Source organism: Tympanuchus pallidicinctus, unplaced genomic scaffold (genome assembly GCF_026119805.1).
Source record: "Tympanuchus pallidicinctus isolate F22 unplaced genomic scaffold, pur_lepc_1.0 scaffold8, whole genome shotgun sequence".
NCBI lineage: Eukaryota > Metazoa > Chordata > Aves > Galliformes > Phasianidae > Tympanuchus > Tympanuchus pallidicinctus.
In genome coordinates this window covers 41,216,749-41,240,884 of record NW_026294802.1, presented here as the reverse complement: position 1 = coordinate 41,240,884, position 24,136 = coordinate 41,216,749, and the positions used below count along the sequence as shown (strand labels likewise).

At 43.1% G+C, this 24,136-nt stretch overlaps 1 protein-coding gene across 12 annotated transcripts in view; it reads left to right on the top strand.

Annotated features, from left to right (window-relative positions):
• Positions 1 to 18,489, top strand: part of CADPS2 (calcium dependent secretion activator 2) — a 304,359-nt gene extending 285,870 nt beyond the window's left edge. For 11 of the 12 annotated variants that reach the window (XM_052667761.1, XM_052667760.1, XM_052667754.1 and 8 more), the window contains 2 exons: positions 13,395 to 13,499; positions 17,515 to 18,489. In XM_052667761.1, coding sequence (XP_052523721.1) covers positions 13,395 to 13,499; positions 17,515 to 17,685 — 276 coding nt within the window. In that variant the 3' untranslated portion in view covers positions 17,686 to 18,489. Of the gene's footprint in view, positions 1 to 13,394; positions 13,500 to 15,967; positions 17,029 to 17,514 lie in introns of those variants that run through there. The other variant, XM_052667756.1, reaches the window with a different exon arrangement.
• Positions 18,490 to 24,136: the final 5,647 nt, after the last annotated feature.

The following is a 24,136-nucleotide window of genomic DNA, read 5'->3' as shown; positions in this document are numbered from 1 at the left end:
TGTTCAACCACTGATACAACTTGAAATTTTTTACACTGATGCAAGCTTATCACAAATACAGCAAAGTAGTCAGAATGCTAATAATCATAGATCTAGTAATCACTGAATCACCAAAGTTGGAAAAGACCTCCAAGATCATCCAGTCCAACCATCCACCTACCACAGATATTTCCCACCAAACCATGTCCCTCAGTACATCTGAGCAACTCTTGAACACCTCCAAGGACAGTGACTCCACCGCTTCCCTGCACAGCCCATTGCAGTCCCTGACCATCCTTTCAGAGACTAATTTTTTCCTTATATCCAACCTACATCTCCTCTGGCACATTCTCTCTAGTCCTATCACTAGTTATGTGGAAGAAGAGGCCGACCCTTGCCTCACCACAACCTCCTTACAGGCAGTCATAGAGAGCTAGAAGGTCTCTCCTGAGCCTCCTCCTCTCCTACTTAACAATCCCAGCTCACCTTGCAGAGGTCAGCGCTGGCAAGCAAGCCTCCTGATTGCCTTGTCAGTGATGACACCTGTTAGCAGTGTTGACTTCGGCCCCTAAACCCTGTCTCTTGTGGGTGTCAGACTGGCGTGGTGTGACTGAACAGTCCTGTTGGCCTCACAGGGGCTGCTCACATCTGTGCCTGTCCTGGGATCTGTGGCCTCACACAGCAAGTGCATGGATGTTGGTGGTGAGGATCATATACAACTTGCTTTGGAGTACTGAGACCAAACATCTTTGTGAGCTGTATAAATGCTTAAGCACTCCAGATTTCCACAGCTGCTTTTGGCTTTTGTATTTCAAAAGATCAGACTTCAAGTGATTTTTTTTTTTTTTAAAGAAGCTTGTATGTCATCAGCAATGTGAACTAAATGTTGGTAGTGTTTCCTTATCACAACCACTATTTTCCTTTTCTATTAGTAGGAAGGGATGGATTATTTAAGTTCGGTGATGTACTTGAGGTTATTTGAGGTAGGAATTATTCTCCAAAGATTACTGTGTTACGTACTTCATTCTCTGCCTACATGGAGATATAAAGTACTTAACAGATTAATTTCTTTGCCAACATACCTGCTAGTACGTTTTTAGCAAATGCTGCACTCAACTGCATCATTTGTTTTAAGTCTTTTACCATCTTTTAAAAATGTACAACTGCTTCTCCCTGGCACATGAGTTAACCTTGGGCTGGTGGTGCACCGCTAAGAGAAACGCATTTTACACGCGAGCTTTCTGTACAACCAACTCTTTGTGCTGCTCGTGTCTACCTCAAAAGCAACGTGAGTGCAGTATTCAGTATTCAACAATGTTCTATCAGAAAAACTTCAACGGTGACTTTTTTCCCATTCTCAAATTGCTTCCTGTCACATTAATTTTAATAAGTCATCTTACCTTACATTATTATGTAATTATTTGCAAGTGTATAATCTGACAAACGCTCTACTTTTTGATCTAGGTTCTGTGCCAAGGCAACTTGGGCAAGTTAAGACTAGGTGGAAGTGGTTGAAGACCACGTTTGAATTATAAGCTGTGTTTGTATTAAACTGAGAAATATGAGAGGACCGTGCCTAATTACTTAAGAGACTCAACAAAAAATGGATTGTAGCTTGTTGATCTTCTCATTTCTTTGATAAGTCAGAATAATCTTCAAGAAATATGTGGCCTTCTTTCTCGGATTCTTGAAATTTGATCACAGTGCAAAATTGTCCTTTGGCACAAGCCCAGAAATACACATCTTTGCATGATGCACCTGGACATATGTGGCAGGTCTGGTAGAATCAGCTAATTAACAACACAGGCTTAAACAGGCACCTCATCTGGCAGTGTAGTTAGTTGCCTGATGGTGCTCAGCAGGATTTGGTAGTGCTTTTTATTTTTCTATCCTAATGGTCTGCTGCCCACCTAATTTTGCCTTATTGTCAGCCACTACTTACCGCAGCTTGAGGCCCTCCCAGGAGGCTAAATTATTATCAAAGGATTAGGGAGATGTAGCCTTGCAGCTCTGACATTTCTGATTACTTGTCTATGCCAGAACACTAATTAGCTGTGACTAATTAAGAAAAATGTTCCTGCCATAGAAAACCATTTAAAAGAACTGAGAAGTAGAAAAGCAATTGAAAAGCTGAGCAGTGCTCAGATTTTCCGATGGTCTTTAGATTTTCACCAAAGTCTTAACTCACCTTTAATTATGTCTAATATTTTACAGGGAAAATAGAAGTCTCTTGATATGAGAATCACTCTGCAGCTTTTGCTTCACTGAGGGAAATTCTGGTCACTTTAAAACAGTTTGTCACATCTTTTTCAGTAAAAGAATTTTACAGAAAATTGTTGGCAGTGTCACCAAATTTGGACTGGAAAAGTATTATATTAACGTGCTGAAATATCTGAATTTCTTCTGCAAGATGCAAGTAGCATCTTGCAAATTTACATTCAAAGTCTTTTTAAAGTTCAATAAATTATTTCTGGTGATTTCAAGAATATCCATCTGGGGTTTTTTTGTTTTGTTTTTTTTTAGTGTAGAAATCTCTGCAAACAAAGTGGTTTACTCGAAAGCTGAGAAAATATAATTCCCATCTGATTTCATGTATTATAGAAGTTTTCTTTCTTTCTTTCTTTCTTTTCTTTTTTTTTTTTTTTCTGTGATATGCTGAGAAAAGGAGTGCCTGCTCTTGGAGGGTGCTGATTATGCTGCTATCAACACAGCCAAGCTCAGTACTGTTGAGCTCAATAGGACCACAACACACTTAAGGCAAGGCATGTGCTTCAAAGTTTGCTGCTTCAGGATCAGAATATTCAGCACTTTGTAAACTGTTTCACAGCGTAGCTGAGAGTGTTTTCTCTGGAGGAAACTTTTACACAATGGCTGCGTTTGTGATGCTTCTGATTGGATTCATTTTCCTGCTTCTTCAGTTTTGATTCTGTTTTTAATTTCTGAGTTTCCGTCTTGTTACCTGTCCAACAGCTCAAAAAATAGCCAAGTGCTTTTCTCTAGGACACTGCATACCCCATAACTCAGTCTGCATTTGGTATTCATGGAATAGATGTCTGCCACCCTTTTCACACTAATGTAATCATATTATTTAAATCTTCCCAGCAGGAGAGTAAGAATCTATGAAATAAATATTCTGATACCTTACTAAAAGAGCTTTTGCTTTATGGTATAAAAGGGAAAGAAAGAACTGTTTTTCAGGACACTGAATCCAATATCCTGATATTCAGTCCTAACCTCTGATTTCCCAGAATTTCATGAGAAGGTCACTTTTTATTTGCAAAAAGGGTAAGATGTAAATTGCTGTACAAAGGCAATACAAAATGTGGATCCTGATTCAAAGCAGGAAGACAAGAAGATAAAAAATCCCAAATGCAAGATTTTAAAGCCAATCCACTTTTTTTTTTTTTTTTTCCTAAGGGAATTGTATCATAGACAGAGGTGGAATCCCCAGGTTTTTCGCTTATTTTGGTGGGAGAGGCTTTAACACTGGGAGCTTGCAGTGCAGTTTCCCCATAGACGTTCTTGGTCTGTACTGTTCAGACATTTATTTAATGTAGTTAAATGCATCTATCCATCACTCACAGTATCCATTCACTAAAAACAATAACAAATTCTATCAAATAAAAGAGAACTCCTTCCAACATCCAGGCACAATTTAGTCCTTTAACCTTTTTATCCTGCTAGGCACAAAGTAGCAGCATCTCATTCCAGGCACTGCATTTTTTTTCTCTTATCTCAACGGCTTGAAATGTGTCTAGCAACTTAATGGAATCAATTGAGCATGGCCTACTATAAAAATATAAAACAGCACTGAAACTTTAGATGAGTCTGTCAGTAAGTGTTAACTGTGGCAGTAGCTTTCACATTCTACGCAGTCAAGAGAAATCAATAAGGATTGTACCATTTATATTGTCTTATCTAATGTTTGTTCACCATGAAGTGCCAGGCACAAGCACCATCTAGGGAATATTGATTTCCTGATGTACTGTAATTCACACACATCCAAACAGCAGGAGAACCATGAGGTTTCTGAAACCCTGCGTGCGAGTCTGATATTTTTACTTGTTCTTCATTTGGGTTAAGCTTAGTTTAAAAAACAAAATCAAGTAAAACACTATTGAAGTGTTCACAAATAGACACACAGCCGCATTGCTGACCTTGGGACGAGAAAGATGATGATAGGAAGTATGAGAATAATCTTGTTTTATTAAAATCGGTTGGATGTAACAGAAAGAGGTTGCTAAGTTGTAAATCAAACCAGCACCAGGTGAGGCTGCTGCAGAGTGCTCCAAATCTGCTGACAAAGTTTGTGAGCCATCAGTGAAAGGAGCTTCATGGCCAGGTTCATCGAGGGGTGCTGAGGCTTACACACTGATGTTCATGTGCAGAAGTTTTGAGCTACACAGAGATTATGTCCTTTAAATATTTTCAAGTGTTTTGTCACGTTTTCTTACCTTACACAGGGCTGACGGACCTTTAAACTATATTGTACCAAAAGCAGTCACACTGTGCAAGACAAGCACTGCAAGTAGTGAGTAGAAAAATCAGCTCAAAAGAAAAAAAAATATATATATAGCCCCACTGTAAAAACTGCGTGGCTGAAAAAGTGCAATGGAGTCAGAGATAGATTGAAAGGAAACCAGGCACCTGTTCAATCCAAGGACACTGTGGAGGAGGGAAGGCAGAGGAGGCAGGCTGAGGCTGTGCTCTGTGTGGGCACTGCCCCAGGTGCTCCCAGGCCTTGTGCCCGGCAGAGGAGTGGCTGCATCGCCGTGCATCTCTCTGCCAGCCTCACAGCTGCAGCCAACCCCCATTGTGTGCTGCTGCAGTGCTGTGCGGGGTAAATGAGTGATGAGCCAAGGCTGCTGGGGTGGGGAGGAATAAGCTGCATGTGGATATTCATGTAGGGGAACCCCCTGTTATTTTAAAGACTCTAATTAAAATATGTACTTAACTTGTATTTAACCTGAAGCGGGAGTTTATGTGGAAGATATCAGGGCAAGAGCTACTAGCATGAAGGGGGTACCCAAAAGCTGTATCACACAGGGTAGTCCAGAGTTGGTCCACGTGGCATTTGGTGCTTGGCACACAGGTCTCACTCCAGGGATTTCTCCAGAAACCCAGGATGGCCGGGCACAAGCAGGCATGGTGCCTCAGTGACCTGCCTTACAGGTGGACTGAACGGGGGTCTTCAACCTTGGTAATGCTACTCATACATTTACCTAAATGCTATGTTTCCACAGCTGCTTGCATTCCTATGGTTTGTAGAACTAGAGCTTGTATAGCAAGAGGTTAGTATTGAAATGATGAAAAAACTTGGTCATTTCACACTATGTTCATTTGTTTATTTTGAGGATCCAAGCTGGTTTTCATTTCAAAGTCATTCAAGTGATGTTCCCCATTCTGTGCCTTGGAGGATGTTTGCAGATACACCCAAAGTGCAACACAACACGGTGCAGAGAGACTAACAGTTTGCTCCAGAGAGTTTTAGCACCAGAATAACCTATGGAAGTACTGTTCACAAGTAGACTGCATCTCCAGAGCGGAGCGGGCAAACTGTTTGTGCTGTTAGTCTCTTGTGGTCACGAGCATTATGTTAGTGCCTGGTGTTTAAAATCAGAACAGTGACATTACATATGTCCAGATAAGGAAGGGAGTTCTGTACGTCTAATTCTGCAAATTTCCAGTTTCCCTGCACATCCACCATATGTGAAGAAGACAGAAAAAAAAAAAAAAAAAAAAAAAAAAAAGGTCAGGAGCATTACAAAGTAGAATAAATATTGTATGCAATGTATGGAGAGTTGAGGACTGTATATTTTGTAATAAATACGTATATTTATTTGTGAATTGGCAGCAATTCCATAGCAACTAGTCAGCTTCTAATTATAAGCTTTTTTTTAAGCAGGAAAAATTTACTTTCCTCCTGAAATATACACTTTTTGTACATCAGAAATGTTTTGCTATTGCAGGAAAATAAGAGGGAGGGATGGGGAGGGGTGGGTAGGAGAGGAGAGGAGAGGAGAGGTGAGGAGAGGAGAGGAGAGGAGAGGAGAGGAGAGGAGAGGAGAGGAGAGGAGAGGAGAGGAGAGGAGAGGAGAGGAGAGGAGAGGAGAGGAGAGGAGAGGAGAGGAGAGGAGAGGAGAGGAGAGGAGAGGAGAGGAGAGGAGAGGAGAGGAGAGGAGAGGAGAGGAGAGGAGAGGAGAGGAGAGGAGAGGAGAGGAGAGGAGAGGAGAGGAGAGGAGAGGAGAGGAGAGGAGAGGAGAGGAATGATGTGCTTTGTGCTTAAACAGAGCTTATAATTCAAAATCAGCAAACTGGGGAAATCTCAGTCCTGATCAATGTATCACAAGACATATGGTTGAAATAGATCACAGTATGTGGTTTCTTTCTCACTTCTCCTTTCCTAATGCATGTAGCTGGAATTTTAGTCTGTGAACATTTTTGCATATCCCAAAATTGGATGTTCAAAGTTCAGCTCAATATTTAAGACCTGTGGGAGGAGGCAAAATATGGAAGCTTTTGTAGCTTGAGACACTTTCAGGAAGATGGCTTGGTAAGTGCGACATAGCATTAGAACCCTAATATAGTGGTGGGGAGGAAGAGTTGTGCTTCAGTGGCTTGGTGAAAAGAAGGAGCATGTGAGGGAACAGGAGGCTTGAGACCATGACAGCAGAAATGAGTGACATGGCCATAGGGGAACTTTTGGACAGGTTCTTGATGAGAATGTGGGAAGGAATTGACATGAAATGGGGGACTGTAGATAAATAGAGTTTATTTATGTTAAACTTAATATTGATTTAGTCATTTGTGGTTTTTAGATCCAGGTCTTTAAACATCTGATTTTTAGTGTAGGGAGAATGCTTCACTTGTTTGTGCAGCTCGCTAATGCCATGGTTCCAAAAAGGTTCACTCCAGGAGTTTTCCACTCATGCTTAGACTCATTTTTATTCTTTTTTTTTTTTTTTTTTTTTTTTTTTAATGAATATTCCTAGAGGGAAAAAAAAAAATAGGAATTGCAAAAGTAGTAGAAGTAGTGACATGGTGATCCCCAAAAGCAGTCTTATTCTCCTTGAACTTTCTGAGCACCTAAGAAAATGCAAAGATTAGCCCTGAAACCTTCTGGATTTGATGCCTGCAAATTAGAGGATATATTGTTGTTTGATGAAAGAATGCATTTAAGTTTCAGTATTTGTGTTGATTACAAATATTTTAAATACTGTAAATAATAAAACAAATGTGTCCCGGATATAATATGTACAAGAAGTGTAGGTGAAGAAATGCTTGAGCATTGTTCATGAGCTGGAGATAGAATTCTGACTCTCTGCACAGTTGTAATGTCAGCTTTCTCCCCATATTTATTATAATAATGTTGAAACACTGGAGGAAAAAAAAAACAAAAACAACAAAAAAAAAAACATCTTGCATGGGACTCCCAGAGAGGCAAAATTCTGAGCTTTCATTTTTTTGGGGGGATGGTATCATAAACTATGAGGATGCTCAGAATTATACCTAACTCAACATTTTGTGTTGTAAGAAGTCACATTCTTACAGAGCTGGAGGGGCTGTTGCTGAAGGGCATTGGCTGGCACCATGAAGCCACCTGGAGCTGATAGCAGAGCAGGAAAGCTCTAGTCTGAGACCTTTTTCTTCTCTGGGGTTTCCCAACTTCTGTTCTTTCAATTTCCTGATCACTGAAACAGTAGTCCTCGTTGGAAATGAAACTGAAAGTGCCTCACAGACTGAGCCACGTTTACAACCAGTGCAACCCAGCAAAAAAAATTCATTGGGGAAGTAATTTGTTCCTCCCAGTAAAATCATAGAATCACCAAGGTTGGAAAAGACCTAAAAGATCATCCAGTCCAACCGTTCACCTATTCCCAACAGCTCCCACTAAACCATGTCCCTCAACACAACATCCAGCCTTTCCTTGAACACCCCCAGGCTCGGTGACTCCACCACCTCCCTGGGCAGTCCGTTCCAGTGCCTGACCACCCTTTCTGAAAAGTAATACTTCCTCATGTCCAGCCTGAATCTCCCCTGCCGTAGCCTGAAACCATTCCCCCTGGTCCTATCACTGATGACACACAAGGGATTTTGGGAAGGTACTGCATCAAGTCAACAAGTTCTGGTCTCTCCAGAAGAAAAAAAATGGTTATTTTAACAAGTTCAGAAATCATCTGTTTTGAGAATTTGAATCGATGGGGTGAGAATAGAGTACAAGCAAAATTTCTAGATGCAAATATGTAATTTTTTTTTGTCTGTCTACGTTTAGTTACTTCAGCCTTCTGTGGTTTCTCAGGCTTTCTAATCAACAGGCTACTTAAACCTGCGGGAGGAGCAGTAACACCTTGTGCAAAATTACTTTGTTGTTGTTCTTAACTAAATACTGAATATTTTTATATAACTAAATATTTTTAATTTCTGTATAAATTCAAAGATATTTTGAATGTTAGCTCCTACTTCTGACTTTATTTCTTGTTGTGTTGTTCCTGGATGTATTTAAAAGATGCAGCCATTTTGCAGAGCACCTTCTGATGTGTCATTCCCCAATTTTTTTGCGGGACACTCTGTGAGCTCTTCAGTGTTCAGATGAAAATCCTCAGTTACGTGGATGATGGTTATACATAGACTTGAAAATACAGCTGTAATTTCTAAACCTCGGAGTGTTTTCAAAGGCACTATAAATAAAGTTGGATTCACTCATTAGCATTAGCACCTAACAAAGGACATCAGTGTGATTGTTCATAGCTTGCAAAGAGGGAAATAAATTTTGAATCTTAAATAAGGAACTTGTTTCTGACTTTCGCTGTTTGCATTTCAAAGGAATAAGTTATCTATTCCTAAATAGAGTAACGATTTTTAAATGTTGTGATGTTGCTTAATATGCTATTATTGCTGTTAAAAAGTTGGCAAAAATGCTATAGAACTATGGCCACAGGAGTTTAAGCACTTAAATTTTACTTGCTTAAAATATATCTTCCATGTTGTAGCTTGTACTGCCTTTGAAGTGCAGTCTCTTCAGCAAGAATACGTGGTTGTTGTTCCTTGGAGGAAATGTAGAGCCAGAGGAAGTAAAAACAGCCCATTGTCACTTCAGCGACTCAGTTCCAAACAGAATGAGGTAAAGGCTTTGGAAGGAAGATAAAATGTGGTTCCTAGAAAAGCTGTTCCCCTGCCATATTCAGCAGAAAAAGCATTTCAACGGTTCCCATTTATCAAGAACAGCTAAGATAGAGGAGCTGAATGGGGTCCTGTGTATCAGATGCTAGGAATACCAGGCCTAGGAGGAGCGAGGCATTGTGTGTTGGTACGTATTGAGCCTCCTTCCAGGTGGCAAACAGCTGTACCTTTTTATCAAACTTCAAAAATAAATCTGAAGTGCTTGCTTTCAGCCGAGAAGTGTTATATTTAATTGAAGCGTTCTGCAGACGTGATAGCTCAGGCACCCGGAAAGATGGTGAATATTGAATATATTTGTTTTGTGTTTCAACCAGTCAACAGTATAAAGAAATTCCTTAACTACTTCTCTTTAACTCGCCTGAAGAAAGCACGGTATGTTGCTAAATCGCCTTTCACCGGCCCTGCCGAGAAACAACTTTAATCCTTGTTAGAAAATTGCAGAGTCTGGGCTGGACAAAGAGCTCCTGCCCGGCGCATTGTGAGCGCGGGAGCGGGGCGCGGGGAGCCCTTTACAGCTGCGTGCCTCCAGCCTGCCTCAGCTGGACTATTTAGGCCAGGAGGTTTGTCAATCCCTCCCCACAATGGGGAGAGTTTTTCAGTGCCTGTAGCCGTGCCGAGCCCCGTTGGGGATCAATGCTGGCCATTCAAGCTGCACCCTCTTTCATTGCTTTGGTTTGTTAATTTAAGACTAAAGGTCCGCCGAGGGGGTTTAGGGTGTTTAAGAAAGCTGATGAACTGTTTAAGAAATCTGATGAACTGAGAGCGTTTATAGCCCTGGTGTGGCAACTATTGGCACTGAGGGAGCTGTGTCCTTGTTGACCCTCTTGTTATTAAAAATGCACAAGTGCTGCGCTTCTCAATATTTCAGCACTCTTTCATTGTCAATACCACCTTCTGAGCCCTTCAGCTTGTTGCTTGCTCTAAAGATCTTCTTAGATTGGGTTTGAAAACTTCACCTTAAACACTAGATTAGACTGATGTTCTGTTTTCCGTGCTCCTGTTGATTTGTTGAACCTTCCCAGGGCTGGAAAGCAAGTAGCAGCTTGATGGGGAGACGGGCTGCTAATATGATTTACCAGTCTACAGTCATGCACAATAAGTGTGAATAAATACAGGGGTCTCACAGAGTCAACCCTAGCCTTTCCTTTTCTCTTATTTTTTACTTCAAAAGAGGTATCTCAGGAAAATGAAGAGAGAATGCATGCCCTTACAGGAGCCGGATGAGCTATGAATAAAAGGAGGAGGGGAACGGGGAGGCAAACATATTTTTGTTAAAGTGGCTGGCCGCTGCTATGTGCCGATGTGCAAAAATTGTATAACACACACTTTTTGCAAAAAATATGGTACCAGTGCTGTATCATTGGCACCTGCCAGCGTCCTCCTGTCCTTCCACTGCTATCGCTATTAGCAAAAAAGTGACTTTTTTTTTCCTTAATACCATCTAGAAGGATTTTTTTTCAATTGTTACTACTTAAAAACAGCGTAGTAAAGGTCCATTGTCAGAGTGCCGAGCCTTGTGAGTTTGCAATAGACTTCCACGGATGCACCCCTGCCTCTCAGACGTTGTCAGAGGTTGTCTCAAGGTTGTCAGAATGCTCACCCTTGGAGTCCACCTCTGAGAGACATCGCCAGTGCTGTGTGTTTTAGCAGACTCCAACAGAAGTAACAGTGAGATATTTACCTTCTTTTCTTAGGGAGTGCAGCAGATGTATGCTCCTGCAGCTTCGGTCTGCCTGTGTGCACAGTGCTCAGAGGTATAACGCAGTAGTGAATGGGAATTCTGACCACAAGTTCCTCTTTCTAGGAGAACACAAAAAATACTTTTGATTGGATTTTTACTTAAAATTAGTCTTCAAAATAAGAGTGCATATTTTTCTAACAATTCTTATTTTCTTTTTTCTGTGCAGTGTATGTGCTCAGAGGAGCAACATACCATAGTATCACTTCACGATCATTGAATTAACCATTTTTACTCAGTTTAATATACTAAGAGTAGTCAGGAAAACGTGCTATGTTATCTAACTCACAAATTTGAGAAGCAGAATTACTCCCCTCCAGTTTCTTAGCTTTCTTCTCGGCACAAGGAAGTATATCACAGATATATATGGAGAGTCTAATTTGAACTGCATCAGTCTCAATTAAGTTATCTGGCTGGGCTTTAAAACACATTTAGCCAGGAAACGGGGCCTGGTTCTGTGCTCAGTGATGCGTCAGTGGGGGCAACCGGTGATGGGATTTTCAGCCCTGCCTGGAGTTTGATCGTATGAGCAACTTCCATCTCTTCTGCTTTCCACCACTCATTTGCTGCAAAACACACTGTAGCTGTTATTGGATTTCTTTTTTTTTTTTTTTAATAGAAGAATATCATTGCTGAGAAAACACTACTACTAAAATCATCCTCTCTGCACTGATTATTATCAACGACTCTAGAGTCTTAGTGATAATATAATAGTTGGGCCTCAGCTTTTTGCAGACAAAGGTGGAATGCTTGGTATACAAATTCTCATGTTGATTAGATCAATAGAGTTCATGGAGTGAATCAGCTCAACTGTATATTGTTTTCCAGACATCTGTATGCGCACAACACTTGTCATCTCAGAGCTGCCACTTCCTAACAACTCTGACACGTTAAAAATATTTTGCAGGTACATATGAAGGAAAGCAAAACAAGCATGCATGTAACCAGTGAAATAATACAAATCGTATGAGAATGCCCATCAGGGATTAAAAGCCAATATTATACATATCGGTTCCATATTTTACTTATTAAAACAAATCACTTTTATGAAACGTGCAGTCTGATGCTAAAGGTGTGCATGGCGTGTTTGCTCACTTCAATGCCATGACAGTAAATAAATTGGAGAAAACATAATTTATTTCCATTGGTTGGTAATTAAAATTTATTTGAACACATTAAATAGAAATAGAAGTCAATATTACATGAAAATCTTCTTTCTTATTTCAAACTTACCCTAAAACTGATGGCTACGATGAAATGAGACTTCGTTTTCCAGTAAAGAAAAAGTATTTATATGTACTTACGGTATTTAAAACTTTTCCCAGGCAGCTTTTCTTTTGATTAAAGAATTCTAGTTTTATTTTCTGTTACTTCCTGTACAAGTGATTTATCCTCCCTGTTTTCCTTACGTATTTTATTTTATTCATGAGTGTAGAAATGGCTAACGAGACATGTGAGAGCCTTCTTTTTAATTATTTTGCATACCTTGTAAAAAGGCTGTGTTTTAGAACGTCAAATCTCCTCTTTTTTGCATACCTATGTTTTTTCTAAAGACACGGGAAATCACATTAGAAAAGGACATAAGCCTCTTCCCTGTGGGGAATGTGAGTAGAAACCGAGCTACTACACAAACTCTTCTAATCTCACTGCTAAAATGAAAAAAAAAATCCCTTTCTTTTTACAGTTTGACTAAATGACATCTGGTTGGTATTTTACAGGAGGGGGAGGCAAATGGCTGCAACTAAGTTTAGTAAAATCTCTTGTAATCCAGTTAATGGGGAAGAACTTCTATAGTAGCTATTTAGAGCTGAGCATTTTTTTGCGGTAACATAGACACCAGCAGCAGAGAGCTCATTCTTGCCACAGCCATTTGTGGAGCTTTCAGTGAAAACATGCCCATGCCTTCGATATGAAAAGGAAATAAGGTAGGCTGCTTTTATAATCGGTGATTAACATGAAACAAAACCAGAATGTGCTGATCTTGAGAGGGATGAAGTGTTGTTTTGACCCCACATAAATACAATTTCCGCGTATTTCTGAAAACGCTCCATAATAAAAGATGTTGATGAAATCAGAGTCATTATTCTGTTTGATGCTGTTTTCTGGTTTGTATCAGAAAATCTAAGTGTAGCAAAATCTTCCCAAGATGTCAACCTACCCGTTTTTCCCTTGCTATTTAGCTCATATAAGTGTGTACTTAATGCCCATTCTCACTGACAGATAGCTGAGCACACAACATTATTTTGCTTGAAAATATTATAGCTGAAAAATAAAATAGCAGTTGCTAATTCATGCAAAGAACAGTCTGGGTCAAGTTATTTGATTTCTTGCTGACCCACGCAATTCTCTTAATGGGAAATTATATGATTGTTGACTTCAAGTGCTGATCTGTGATCATTTCAAAGTGTTTCATTACCTCTCATTACCAAATCTGTTAAATGAATAATTCAGGGTTATTTAGTGTTTTTGTTTGTTTTTTTTTAATCCTCTTTTTCAGCAATGGTATAGCAGCTCCATGAAGGTCATATGCATGTGGTTGGCTGATAGATTAGACCTTCAGCTTCACATCTACCAGCTGAAGACTCTCATCAAGATCGTTAAGGTAAAGGAAATGTATTTGAGTTACACTGACTGAAGTGAGGCATTAGCAAGGATATATTGGGTCACCCGAAAAGTTGAAAATTGTGAAATAGAGCCATTGATTTTTGTAGTTTTGCCATTTTTTCCCCCACAGTTGATACAAATTTGAGTAGAAGAACATTTTATTAAAACTTCTAATGTTAGTTTTTATGTGCGCTAAGAATTTTCAACCATTCTGGCCTCAGTGACAATTCCAGTGAATGTTTATAGGTTTCTGCTAGCTGTTCAGTGATACTATCCAGAATTCTTAATAAATCATTGTTTGTACTGATTTTTTGTTGTTGTTGTTGTTTTGTTATTTTACTGTAATAATCACAAAAGCTGTTTTTCTCCATTTTTTCCGCACTCTGAAAAAATGACCATTCTTCTTCTTAGGCACACGTGATTGCTAGGTTCAAATGAAAAACAATATTCAATATGTTAGATGCCATTTTCTCATCTTTCATGCTCTGGCATCAGCCTCAGTTGAAATACCAGTTCCTCCAGTCCAATCTTGTCATTTACATCGGCCAATGCAAAATTTTTCCGAGTGAAGTGCAAAAGAGTTTGCAGTGGGCAATTACGGGCTACCTTACCATAAAAGAAAGTTCCTTTGTAACTCACTTTTAAATATATTAATGAATACCCTTAGGAAAGAGAGAGAAAGCCATTTCAGAACTTCTTCCTATGAGGATCTGTCTTGTTTAAATCTGAACATCCTTGTTATGTGTGCGAATGTGCAACAAGAAGTGCCTGCTGTCAGTGACAACCTCCATTTCTCCAAATGATTTTCTAGTGAAGTTCATGCAAGACTGTTAAATTGGGAGAATTTTGACCTGTAAGCACTAGCATTGCAACTGGAATTTTCACTATTCACTTGTTTTAAAGAAGGAGGAGGAAGAGGAGGAGGAGATGACGATCATGAAGAAGAAAAAGGAGAAGAAGAAAAGATAAAAAAGAAAAGAGTCATGATAATATTATGCCTCCGTGAGCCACCCAAGCTCAGCTTTGCTGTTTCTGACTTTGACCAATATCCCTGGGAATAGGATTTGGCTCTTCATTTTATTGCATGCCAAGGTGGCAAAAGCAGTTTGCTGTTTGTGGCTGGAATTAATGGCTTTTATGAAAGGTATAAGGCTCTTTTCAAGCGGCAGGAAACAAGCTGTGCCCAGTGAGATGAGCAGATTCAAGCACACCAGTAAAATATAACTTGAGAGTTTAAAGGAAAATAATTAGTCATTAATTGTAAAGTAGAGATAAATGAGCAGCACAGGCAGCTGACCTTGGTTCTGTGCCTGGCACACAGGTTAGCTTCATTCACATGAAGCATGCTTACAGTGGCAGTGGGATCACAGTGGCTGCAGCAGTAGCCTTTCTGTGCCTATATGCATGTTTACTTTGCATGTATGTTCCATGTGTCTTATTCCATAGCACTACCTGCAGATACAGGAGGTTGAAAAAAGAGATGTTAGTTTGTAGACGGTGTTCTGGTCAATGTACTGGAAGGTAGAAAGCCTTGACTGCCTGTGGAAGGTAGCAGAACTGGAAGAACTAACCCAGTGCAGAGGCCACTGGGAAACAAGCAGTGTGCAGTAAGAAGCTTTCAATGGAGCAGCCTCAATCAGGACAGGCAGCATTCTTCCAAACCATCGAGCAAATGGAGGCATTACTCTGTTTGCCTTTGGCAAAATTGGTAGTCTGTGATGTCTCAGCAGCTCTTGAAAATATTTAAACTTGTAAAAATAATAATTAAAAAAAAAAAAAAAAAGTAGAAAGTCATTCTTAAAGTCAAGAAATGGTGGGTGATTGTTCCGTGTTTGGACACAGTGAAGGTGGTGGCATCGTTAAGAGTGGACAGAGGAAAACTGCTCATTCTCATTAGATCCAAGATGGAGGGATGCTGCATAAAGGCATCTTTAGGTGTCTGAGACACATGCAGAAGGACATGACTAAAGAAAGGTCAAGGACCAAGAGAAAAGTTGGGAAGAAATGAAAAATTAAACTTGTAAGTGAACATTATTATCCTGCAAAACTATGTCAAGAGAAGAGCAATGACTGAACCCAAGAGTGCTGGCCTAAGAATGGGAGGAATACATTGTAAAACAGAAAGAAATTGTTGTAGGACTTGTTAACAGCATAAAAGGAAATTGAATGTTCAGTGTTACAAAAAGGGACTGCAATGGTGGCACTTGAAAAAGACCAGGCAGAGTACTCATAGAAGTGTGCGAGCAAAACATAAGCTGCATCCATTGACTCTGAAGCTGACCTGAGAAAGTCAAATAAATCTCAGTTTCAGTGATTCAGACAAGGTTTAAATAATCATAGATATAGCGACAGAAGAAAAAAAATTTCTCCCAGCTGAACGCTACCCATTTTGAGAGGCGTCTTTTGCAGTTCTTTGAAGTATGGAGTGAAACAAGATCAGCTTTTTTCTCCTTTCTTTTTTTCTAGGAGTTGTGCACAACCTCTTCCAGCAGAGGAATTGGCCTGATAGCTCTTAATTGTTTTCCGTTTTCTTTTCCCTGTAGTCTCTTCCATAGGCACTGAGGACTCATATTGTAAAAGGCTTATCCTTCTTAAGCTTTGTAGGGTAACTTGGGAAAGGTTGTTACAAACATATTACTGATAACAAAATAAGAAGGTAGAGTAGGTGGATCTCCATGTGCTTACTTGAATATATAATCAGTAAATACAACCATTTTATTCCCAACACTCACTGAATAATCAAACAAAAATGTCATACCTGCTGGTTCGTAGGAAGGCTGCTTACCAAGGAAACAAAAATTTGCCAAGTGGCAAAAAAAAAAAAAAAAAAAAAGATGTAGACGAGTCTCAAACTGTAGGTGAGTAAATTAACATTGTAAATTAATGTAAATTAACACTGATTGCAGTAGGCACCTGAGAAACTTTTACATTTTAGAATATAGAGAATATAGATTATAACCTAAGATTTAATTTATTTCTCTACCTTTGGTGCATAAATGTAGAGATAAATGCAAGTGGAGTTATAGTTTGAGGAAAGTCAGACTTCTACATTTACTGTAAAATGACAGAACCACCTGTAGACAGGTTCACATTGCAGTATGCAGTGAGAAAGCTTCTTGATTGGCTTCTTATTGTATAAATTAGACAAAAGGAAGTTACTGAGAGGTCTGCATACAGTTATAGAACCATAGTACAAAACACAGTCTCCTAAACAAATTACCATCCAAGTGTGGCTTGAGGACTCCTTGTGTTGTTAGGGTGAAACAAAGTGGTCTTGTTTACCCTGATATGATTTTATGCAAAGTTATGCCTGCAAAATGTTATGCTCTGAGCCCATTGGCAGTATTTCTGCTGTTATCATTAGCAAAGGCAGCACCATTGATAGACAAATATGTAGAAAGTGTCCATGGAGGACTTGAGTATGTAGGCAGAAACTGATGCCCAAGAAAGATTTCTGTTTCCCAAAATAGCGCTCAACAGACAGAAGATGACAAACATTTTCCAAGAATTAAAAAAAAAAAAGACAACATTGTCATATTGATGACCATTGGCTCGAGCACTCAAGCAAAACTTGTCAAATAGCGGAGTTCTTTGAAGAATGTTGATGATTTGTTGTAGCTGGAATTGTTTTCTGTAGATCCAGAGTCACTGCCACTGGCTGCTGCATTTTCAAGTTGAGTAAGTCACTTTGAGTCTATCCTTTTCACAGAGTTCAAACTAATATAAAACATGGTCTAGAGGGAGGTGTCCTTGCCTATAGCAGCAGGGTGGAGCTGATCATCTGAAAGGTTCCTTCCAACCCAAGCCATTCTATGATTCTGCGATTTTTTAATTTAAGCTTATAGAAACCTCAGACAGTGCAGAAGCTAAAACAACACACATCTTTTGCAAGCTCTACATGACAGAGTTCCTCCCATAAATGTGGGAGGAACGGCATTACTCTGCTGGCGTGCTTCACCAGTGTGCAGTAGAAGATTCCTCATCCAATTCAGGATGTTTTATTTCTGCCACAGAAAACCTACCGAGACTTCAGATTGCAAGGTGTGATGGAAGGAACGCTGAACAGTAAAACCTATGACACTGTCCACAGCCGTCTGACCGTGGAGGAAGCCACCGTCTCAGTCACAGACGCGGGAGGACTTCAGGGCATTACGATGAAAGACAGTGATGAAGAAGAAGGATGATAGTGTCTCACCACGCGTTTGGGATGCTGGGGTGGTGGTTTGAGGGTGGGGGCTGTCTACGGTTTAGGATTCTTTTGGTAACTCGTCCTTGTAGTTGCGTTTATAGTTTTGCCTTCTGACACAGGCGCAGAAGTGTAATTTGCTCACTTTTTAAAATGCTGAAAGTAAGATTATCAGAGGAAAAGTGCCAAGGACTCTTTGAGAACAAAGGTTGTAGCATATTTTAATGTATAGCTTTGCTTAGGGCTGCAAGAACACTGGCATGGAGTTTGAGTTCCACTTGTGATTATGTTTCCTCCCCTTTTGTTCGTTGCCATTTGTTCTTGTATCTCCATCGAATATTGATGTCCTGTGCAGAAAACAAAATGTGTGGCTCTCTTACAACACAACTATACAGGAAATCATTCTCAGAATAAGTCTGCCCTAGGTAAAAGAAAAAAGTAAATAGTGTCTTTTCAGGATGACGCTTTGTTTACTTTGTGTGTGTGTGTGTACTTTATTTTACATTATTATGTGATGTGCATTAAAAATTTTAATTTAGGTTCTTTGTATCTTAAGGTTGGTATGTAAGTGGTAGGACTTCAAGGACAGTCAAACCCATACACACTACTTAGGAGTGCCGCTGTGTCTGTCCATTTTGCAAGTTTAAAGATATCGTGCTGGATGTCAGTAAGCTTGCCATCAATGTTTCTATTTCTGTGAAAATTTTCAGGCAATAAGAACACATTTTGTCGTGAACACTTCTGTATTTATCCAAGTTTGTATAGAATTCTACAATTAAAATGTTTTCAATATTTCAAACCATTTGAATTGTCGTATGGATTCCTCAAGAGAATGAGCTTTCTTGAAGGATCGTATTTTGTGTACAGGGTGGTTTATCACATGGTTTATTTAGCAGATATAGCACAAATATCCAGGGACACAATGGCTCTGTAAAGAAGAAAAGCAAACAAAAACCCATACTGATAGATGAACAGACAGTGCGTGCTGCCCATTTTCCCATGCCTTCAGTGTGAGATAGAAAGAATTCAAATTTTCCTAACCCAAACTCTCAACTGGTAGAAAACTCAAGTTTGTTTGGTTTTGGTTTTTTTTCAAGAGAGAACATGACTGATTCCTAGTTTGTGTAGACAGAATACAAGAGAACACAGAATAAAATTATACCTGAAGAGATGCTGAGCTCTTTATCGAGCCCTGGAGTTACACTTGAATAGAGGGTCTTTGCTGATGGACTTTCTGAGGATCTGTGAGGCTTGCATGAAGTTTCCCTGCAAAACAGGCTATAGGACTTTGAGACTTGAAGTGCTGAGGTTGTCCTGCCCCACTACTACCACTCTCTCTGGGCTGCAAGGTGAGTTTCAAGGAACAGGAGGGTGGGAGGTGACTGTTGCAGAGCAGGTCCCTTACATCTCTTTTCGTTCGTGTTACCAGTTTTGCTGAGCTCAGGCCTAGAGAGAGCACAAGGAGCACAAGGATTTTCACTATCATCTAGGTGGGTGTGCTGGCTTGGACTTTGCTAGCATTTCTCAAGGCTTTCCCTGCTCCCACTTCCAAGGGCTGTCAGTGCCTGAAAGCTGCCAGCATTTGAAGGAAGAGCCTGTCTGGCTGCAACCTACATCAGGGCTTGGAAGAAGCCAGGAACACCCCGTGTAGTGCCAGCCTCCCAGCCTGATGAAGGCCAAAGGGAGCTTACCTTGGCAAACATGTCCCTGGTGTCCTCCTCTCTCCCACCATTACCCTCCTGAAACCCATGGAGGTGTCCATTGTGAATAGGCGAGGGCAGATCTCACCATGCTGGTCCTGTGATGGGGGGCTGAGGCCTCCAGACTGAGGCAGGGGCATCTACCCAGTTCTGTGCTGAGAGCTGAGCCTCCTGCAGGCAGCCAGTGACACAGGGAGGCAATAAATTGTCTGTGAAATGTCCCAAGCACCTGCCCTGCTTTAAGTCTCTGAGATGTCAGGAAGGAAGGAAGTGGTGCCAAAACTGGACACTGTTCTCAGTAAGTCATTAACAGTCACTAACAGCATCACTGGCAGTGTCACTAAGAATCTGGAGTGAGAGCTAGAATCAAGGGACAGGAGTGGCTGCTCTCAGTACAGCCTGGGAGGGAATGGGCTCAGCTCTCCTCTGGCAGAGCCCAGGACTGGAACCCATCTGCCAGCCCTGATAGCCAAAAGCTCTGTGGGAAGCAGCACCCAGTGAGTCTGTCCTCTGTAAAAAGTCATCGCCACACTGAGAAAGTCTTCTTAGTAACGCTGACAACTCTCCTTCCCTGCTTATTTGGGCAGAGAAGAAAATATAACCTATAGAGTAGGTTATTGAAATTCCACTTGTCAAGAGGACTAACAAGCTGTAAGGATCCTGATTGATCTCACCTGGACTCTCACCTTCAGCCGAGGACTTTGACCCAGCTCAGCACAGGGTCCTGCACTGGGTGATGCCCTGGATCACAGACCCCATAAAGCCAGGTGCTGGATCTACAGCCCCTGAGCTGTGGGTTGGCTTCAACCCTGCCTGGCCATCATAGACCAGCTGGAGGGCTGAGCTCAGTGCTTTCCCCCTGCCCAGCCCTGCTGCCTGCCTCAGGGTGCTGGAACTGGTTGGTGGAGTCCTACTCCAACACTCTAAGGGCCCCCCAGCTCCTTGTCCTTCAGGGAGCAGTGACCCTCCCTGTGCTCTGACATCATCTTTAGGGGAAAAAAAATCTATGAATTTTGTGTTTTGCAGTGGGATTGAGTTGCTCCGATTTTGTGCTGCATGCTGCATGTATCACACGGACATCCAGCACTTGGCTGTACAATTTCATTCGCGTGCACTACTTGCTTGATTTGTCAGTAAGACAGAGGTGAGTCTGTCTCACTGTCTGGGAGGGTGGGGGGGGAACACAAATTAAAAGACGAAGAAATGGAAGACAATGCAACCGTGAAGAGGTTATGAGATGTTTGTGATTTTCAAAAAATTAACTCAGATGTGAAGTATGTGGTAAGTTATTATTAGCAAGGCAGCACAGCACCCATCACAGGAAGGCAGGTACTGAAATGACAGCACCACAAAGGTCATTCTACTTCTTGTCAACTCACGTATTTTCTTAGTAACTGGATTTCTGAACCTGGAACCAACGCCAGGCTTGAGAAGGCCAGTATCTGTGTGACAGTCTCGCAGGCACACAGGGACACAAGATTCCCCCTCTACGTATGTTTTTTTAATGCAGGTTTAATTCACCTCCTCGCAAGGTGTGCGGGAGTCGAGAAGAGCCGGGGGGTTCCGGGCAGCCTCTGCCTGCCGTAAGTGCCGAGGGGGCGCTTAGGAAGGAGCGTTCTCATTCCGTTTAGCTCTCTGCTTGTTGGTGGCCCAGAAGGGGCTGGGAGCGGGCGGAGCGCGGTGCGAGGGCAGCGCACCTCTCCGCTTACTGACCCAGGGGAAACCGGGCGGAGTCGGAACCCTTCAGCCAAACGACTGTCGGCAAATGGGAACAGCCGGGCAGCAACGGGGTCTCCGCGTCCCGAAAGGAGAGCGGAACTCGTTTGGTGCCGAACGGCAGAAAAGGCGATGGGCAGCGCAGCTCCGCGCTCCTCGGGCTCCCTTGGGCGTGGGGCTCTCGTTCTGACGGAGACAAACCCACCCTCGGGCGTTGGCGTAGGGGCGGTGCTGCTCCCCGAGGCTGTGCCCGTGTCCCCGGGCGGCCGTCCAGCAGCGGGGCGTTTTGCTGTGGTGCATTTTACTGTTTTTCCCATAATTTTGTTATTGTTCTCACCCTTCTCACTTGGTTTCTCGCTCTCTCCCAGCCGGGAGCACGGGAGAGGGGTTAGCCCTGCACAGACCCTCCTGTTGCCGCTCACCGAGCGCAATGCTGGCAACGCAGCGCAGTGCCTTCCCGCAGCCGAGCAGCACTTCGCTTTGCTCCAGTTTAGCTCCTAACACTCCAGGAAAAACAAACAAACAAACAAGAATAAGTTAATTGCTCCCGATCCTGTTCAGGAATCTCAACATTAAACAGCCTCCGCGAGCCAAAGAGCGCGAGGCGTTCATTGAGCAGGAACGGGGCGAACCGCTGCTGGACTGGGAAAGGAACAAGTGCGGAGGTGTCACTCACGGTGGCAGCTGCCGCTGGCCCCTCCCCGCCACTCTCACCGAGGGCCTCGGAGCGCGAGCACCGCCGTCCCCCCGGACACGGCGCCGGGATGAGCGGGGAGACCGCTGCGCCCGGAGCCGCCCGCGGGGATCGCGGGGCCGGGAGCCCTCGGCGGGGTCAGCGCCAACTTCGGGCGGCTGCGGTTAAGGGCTTCCTGTGCGGAAAGGCTCCTTTTGCCCCGGTTCGGTCGTCGGTTTAGAGGGGCCTGCGTGAGTCGTACCGTAATGTGACACTTTGTTTTACCTCCAATAACACTTGTCGTGTCGGTGTCAACGGGTTTTCTTTTGTGATGGATTCAGTTACAAACGGCAGTATTCTATCCTGCTCCTCGCGGTGGAACTTACCCAGAGGGACGCCGACTCACACTCACTGCACAGCGAGGCTGTGCGGAGACTCAAAAAGTACGCACGTAAAAAAGTAGGCAAATATATGTATATATATTATTATTCCGATTTTTGAGAAAATGCCGGTGGGAACCCGCAGCAATCCGGCCCCGACCAACCGGAGCCCGCTGCCCTGACCCTCGGGGTGTGCCGCGGGTTGGGGCCGGGATGGCCCCGGTCCCCCGCTTTCCATTCCCTTGCGTTTTGGTCGCCCTTCAAAACGCAGCACTGGAGCCCCGGACGGAGCGATGGGCAGCCCCGCGTGCAGGGCCATCTCCCAGAGACCGCGACCCGGGATGGTTCCCTGTGGCGGGGACCGCGGGCTGAGGGGCGGCTGTCCGCAGAACGTGAGGGCTGTTGGGAGCCTTTGACCCGGGCCGAGCAGGCGGCTCTTTGCAAAGCCGGGCGGCGGGGACCGCTATGCAAGGAGAACGGCCCCGGTGCTGGAAACGGACCTCGACAGTAGAATTCTTAGTAACAGTCGGGTTCTCCGGCGGAGCGTCGCCCGTAACCTCTGCGGTCCTCCGAGAGCCGAAATGAAGAGCGCTCGCGGAAGCAGCGGCGGCCCCGCGCTGCAGCCCGGTAAAACACTTCCAGGCAGAGCTTAATGCGCGCAACAGAAGGTTGGCGAAGTTATTATCCTTTTCAATTCATTTTTTACTTAGAAACGCAATGGAATTATTCATTTTATTAAGGAGGAAGAAATTAAAGATTAGGCTTTGGGCGGTATTTTACCTCCCTCTAATCGCCTCTGGGATCGGATTGGAATAATCCCGACGCAGAGATGAATTCGCCGCTGACTCAGATTTTGAGAGCGCGGAGAGATACGTTGTGATCATAATGCAAGTGAGCAATATCAAGAACATAGCTTAGGAGCGAATGAAACACAAAACCGATTACGGGGAAAAAGAGAACAGCAGCTTCCCCGCGCGAAATCAACTCGAGGCCAAACTTTTGCCCTTCGTTGTCGCGGCCCTTGGGCACTTGGGAGCCCCCGCCCGGTGCCGGGATCGCTGCGAGCCGTCGGGATCCGAGCAGCGGAACGGAACGGCCCCGGGCGGGGGTTCCTCAAGCACCGCTAAGAGTGGTGAAGCCGCCGCCGCGGGAATGAAACAACGGAGGGACGGGAGGGAGAGGTGCTGGAACGGTCCTAAGCGCTAAGGAAGGCTCGGGACGGGGCTGGAAATGGGATTCGGCACCGATGTTGCAGTGTCTGTACCGCAGGCAGCTCCAGCACCAATCAAACTCCGCTTCTGAGACGGGAGACGGTGTCTTCCGAAAAATAAATAATAGTAATAAATGTAAATAAAATGTTCTTAGACTGCTATGCAATTATTCGTTATGAAGAGAAGTTTTCCTGCGTGCTGCGGTGAGAAAGAGAGGCACATCCATAAAGAAGCAACGAATAACCGCAGCCGCGCTTCTCGCAGGGTCTCTCTCCCGCGTTCCGAGGCCGCTGTAATTGTAGTGGCGGGGCCGTAATTGCTGCTTTGGGATATTTACCCCTCTCGAATGACACTACATATTTTACTTTCAGCCACATGTCAAAAAGTCAATCCCAAAAAGACCAGTTAAAAGCAAGCTGTTAACTTATTAAGTATATCGGATTTGAAGCCTCTAAAACCCACTCAACAATAATTCCCTCCTTCAGCACCAATCAAGAGGAAATTTGCCTCGATTGAATTAAATGTAAATTGCTCTGAAGGAGGACACTTTCCTCCGGCAGGCACCGGGCGGACAGCGCTGCCCGGCCTCGGCCCCCTGCTCCCCGCGAGGTGACACCGTGACACCGGGCTCGGGTCGGGGCTGCCGCTGAGGGAAGCAGCAGATTGGGGGCGGTGCGGCCCGATCCCTCTGTCCGTGTTGCCGGGAGGGCCGAAGCGGAGCCGAAGCGGCCGAAGCCGCTTGCTCTTTCGCCGCCCTGGGCTCGTCCTC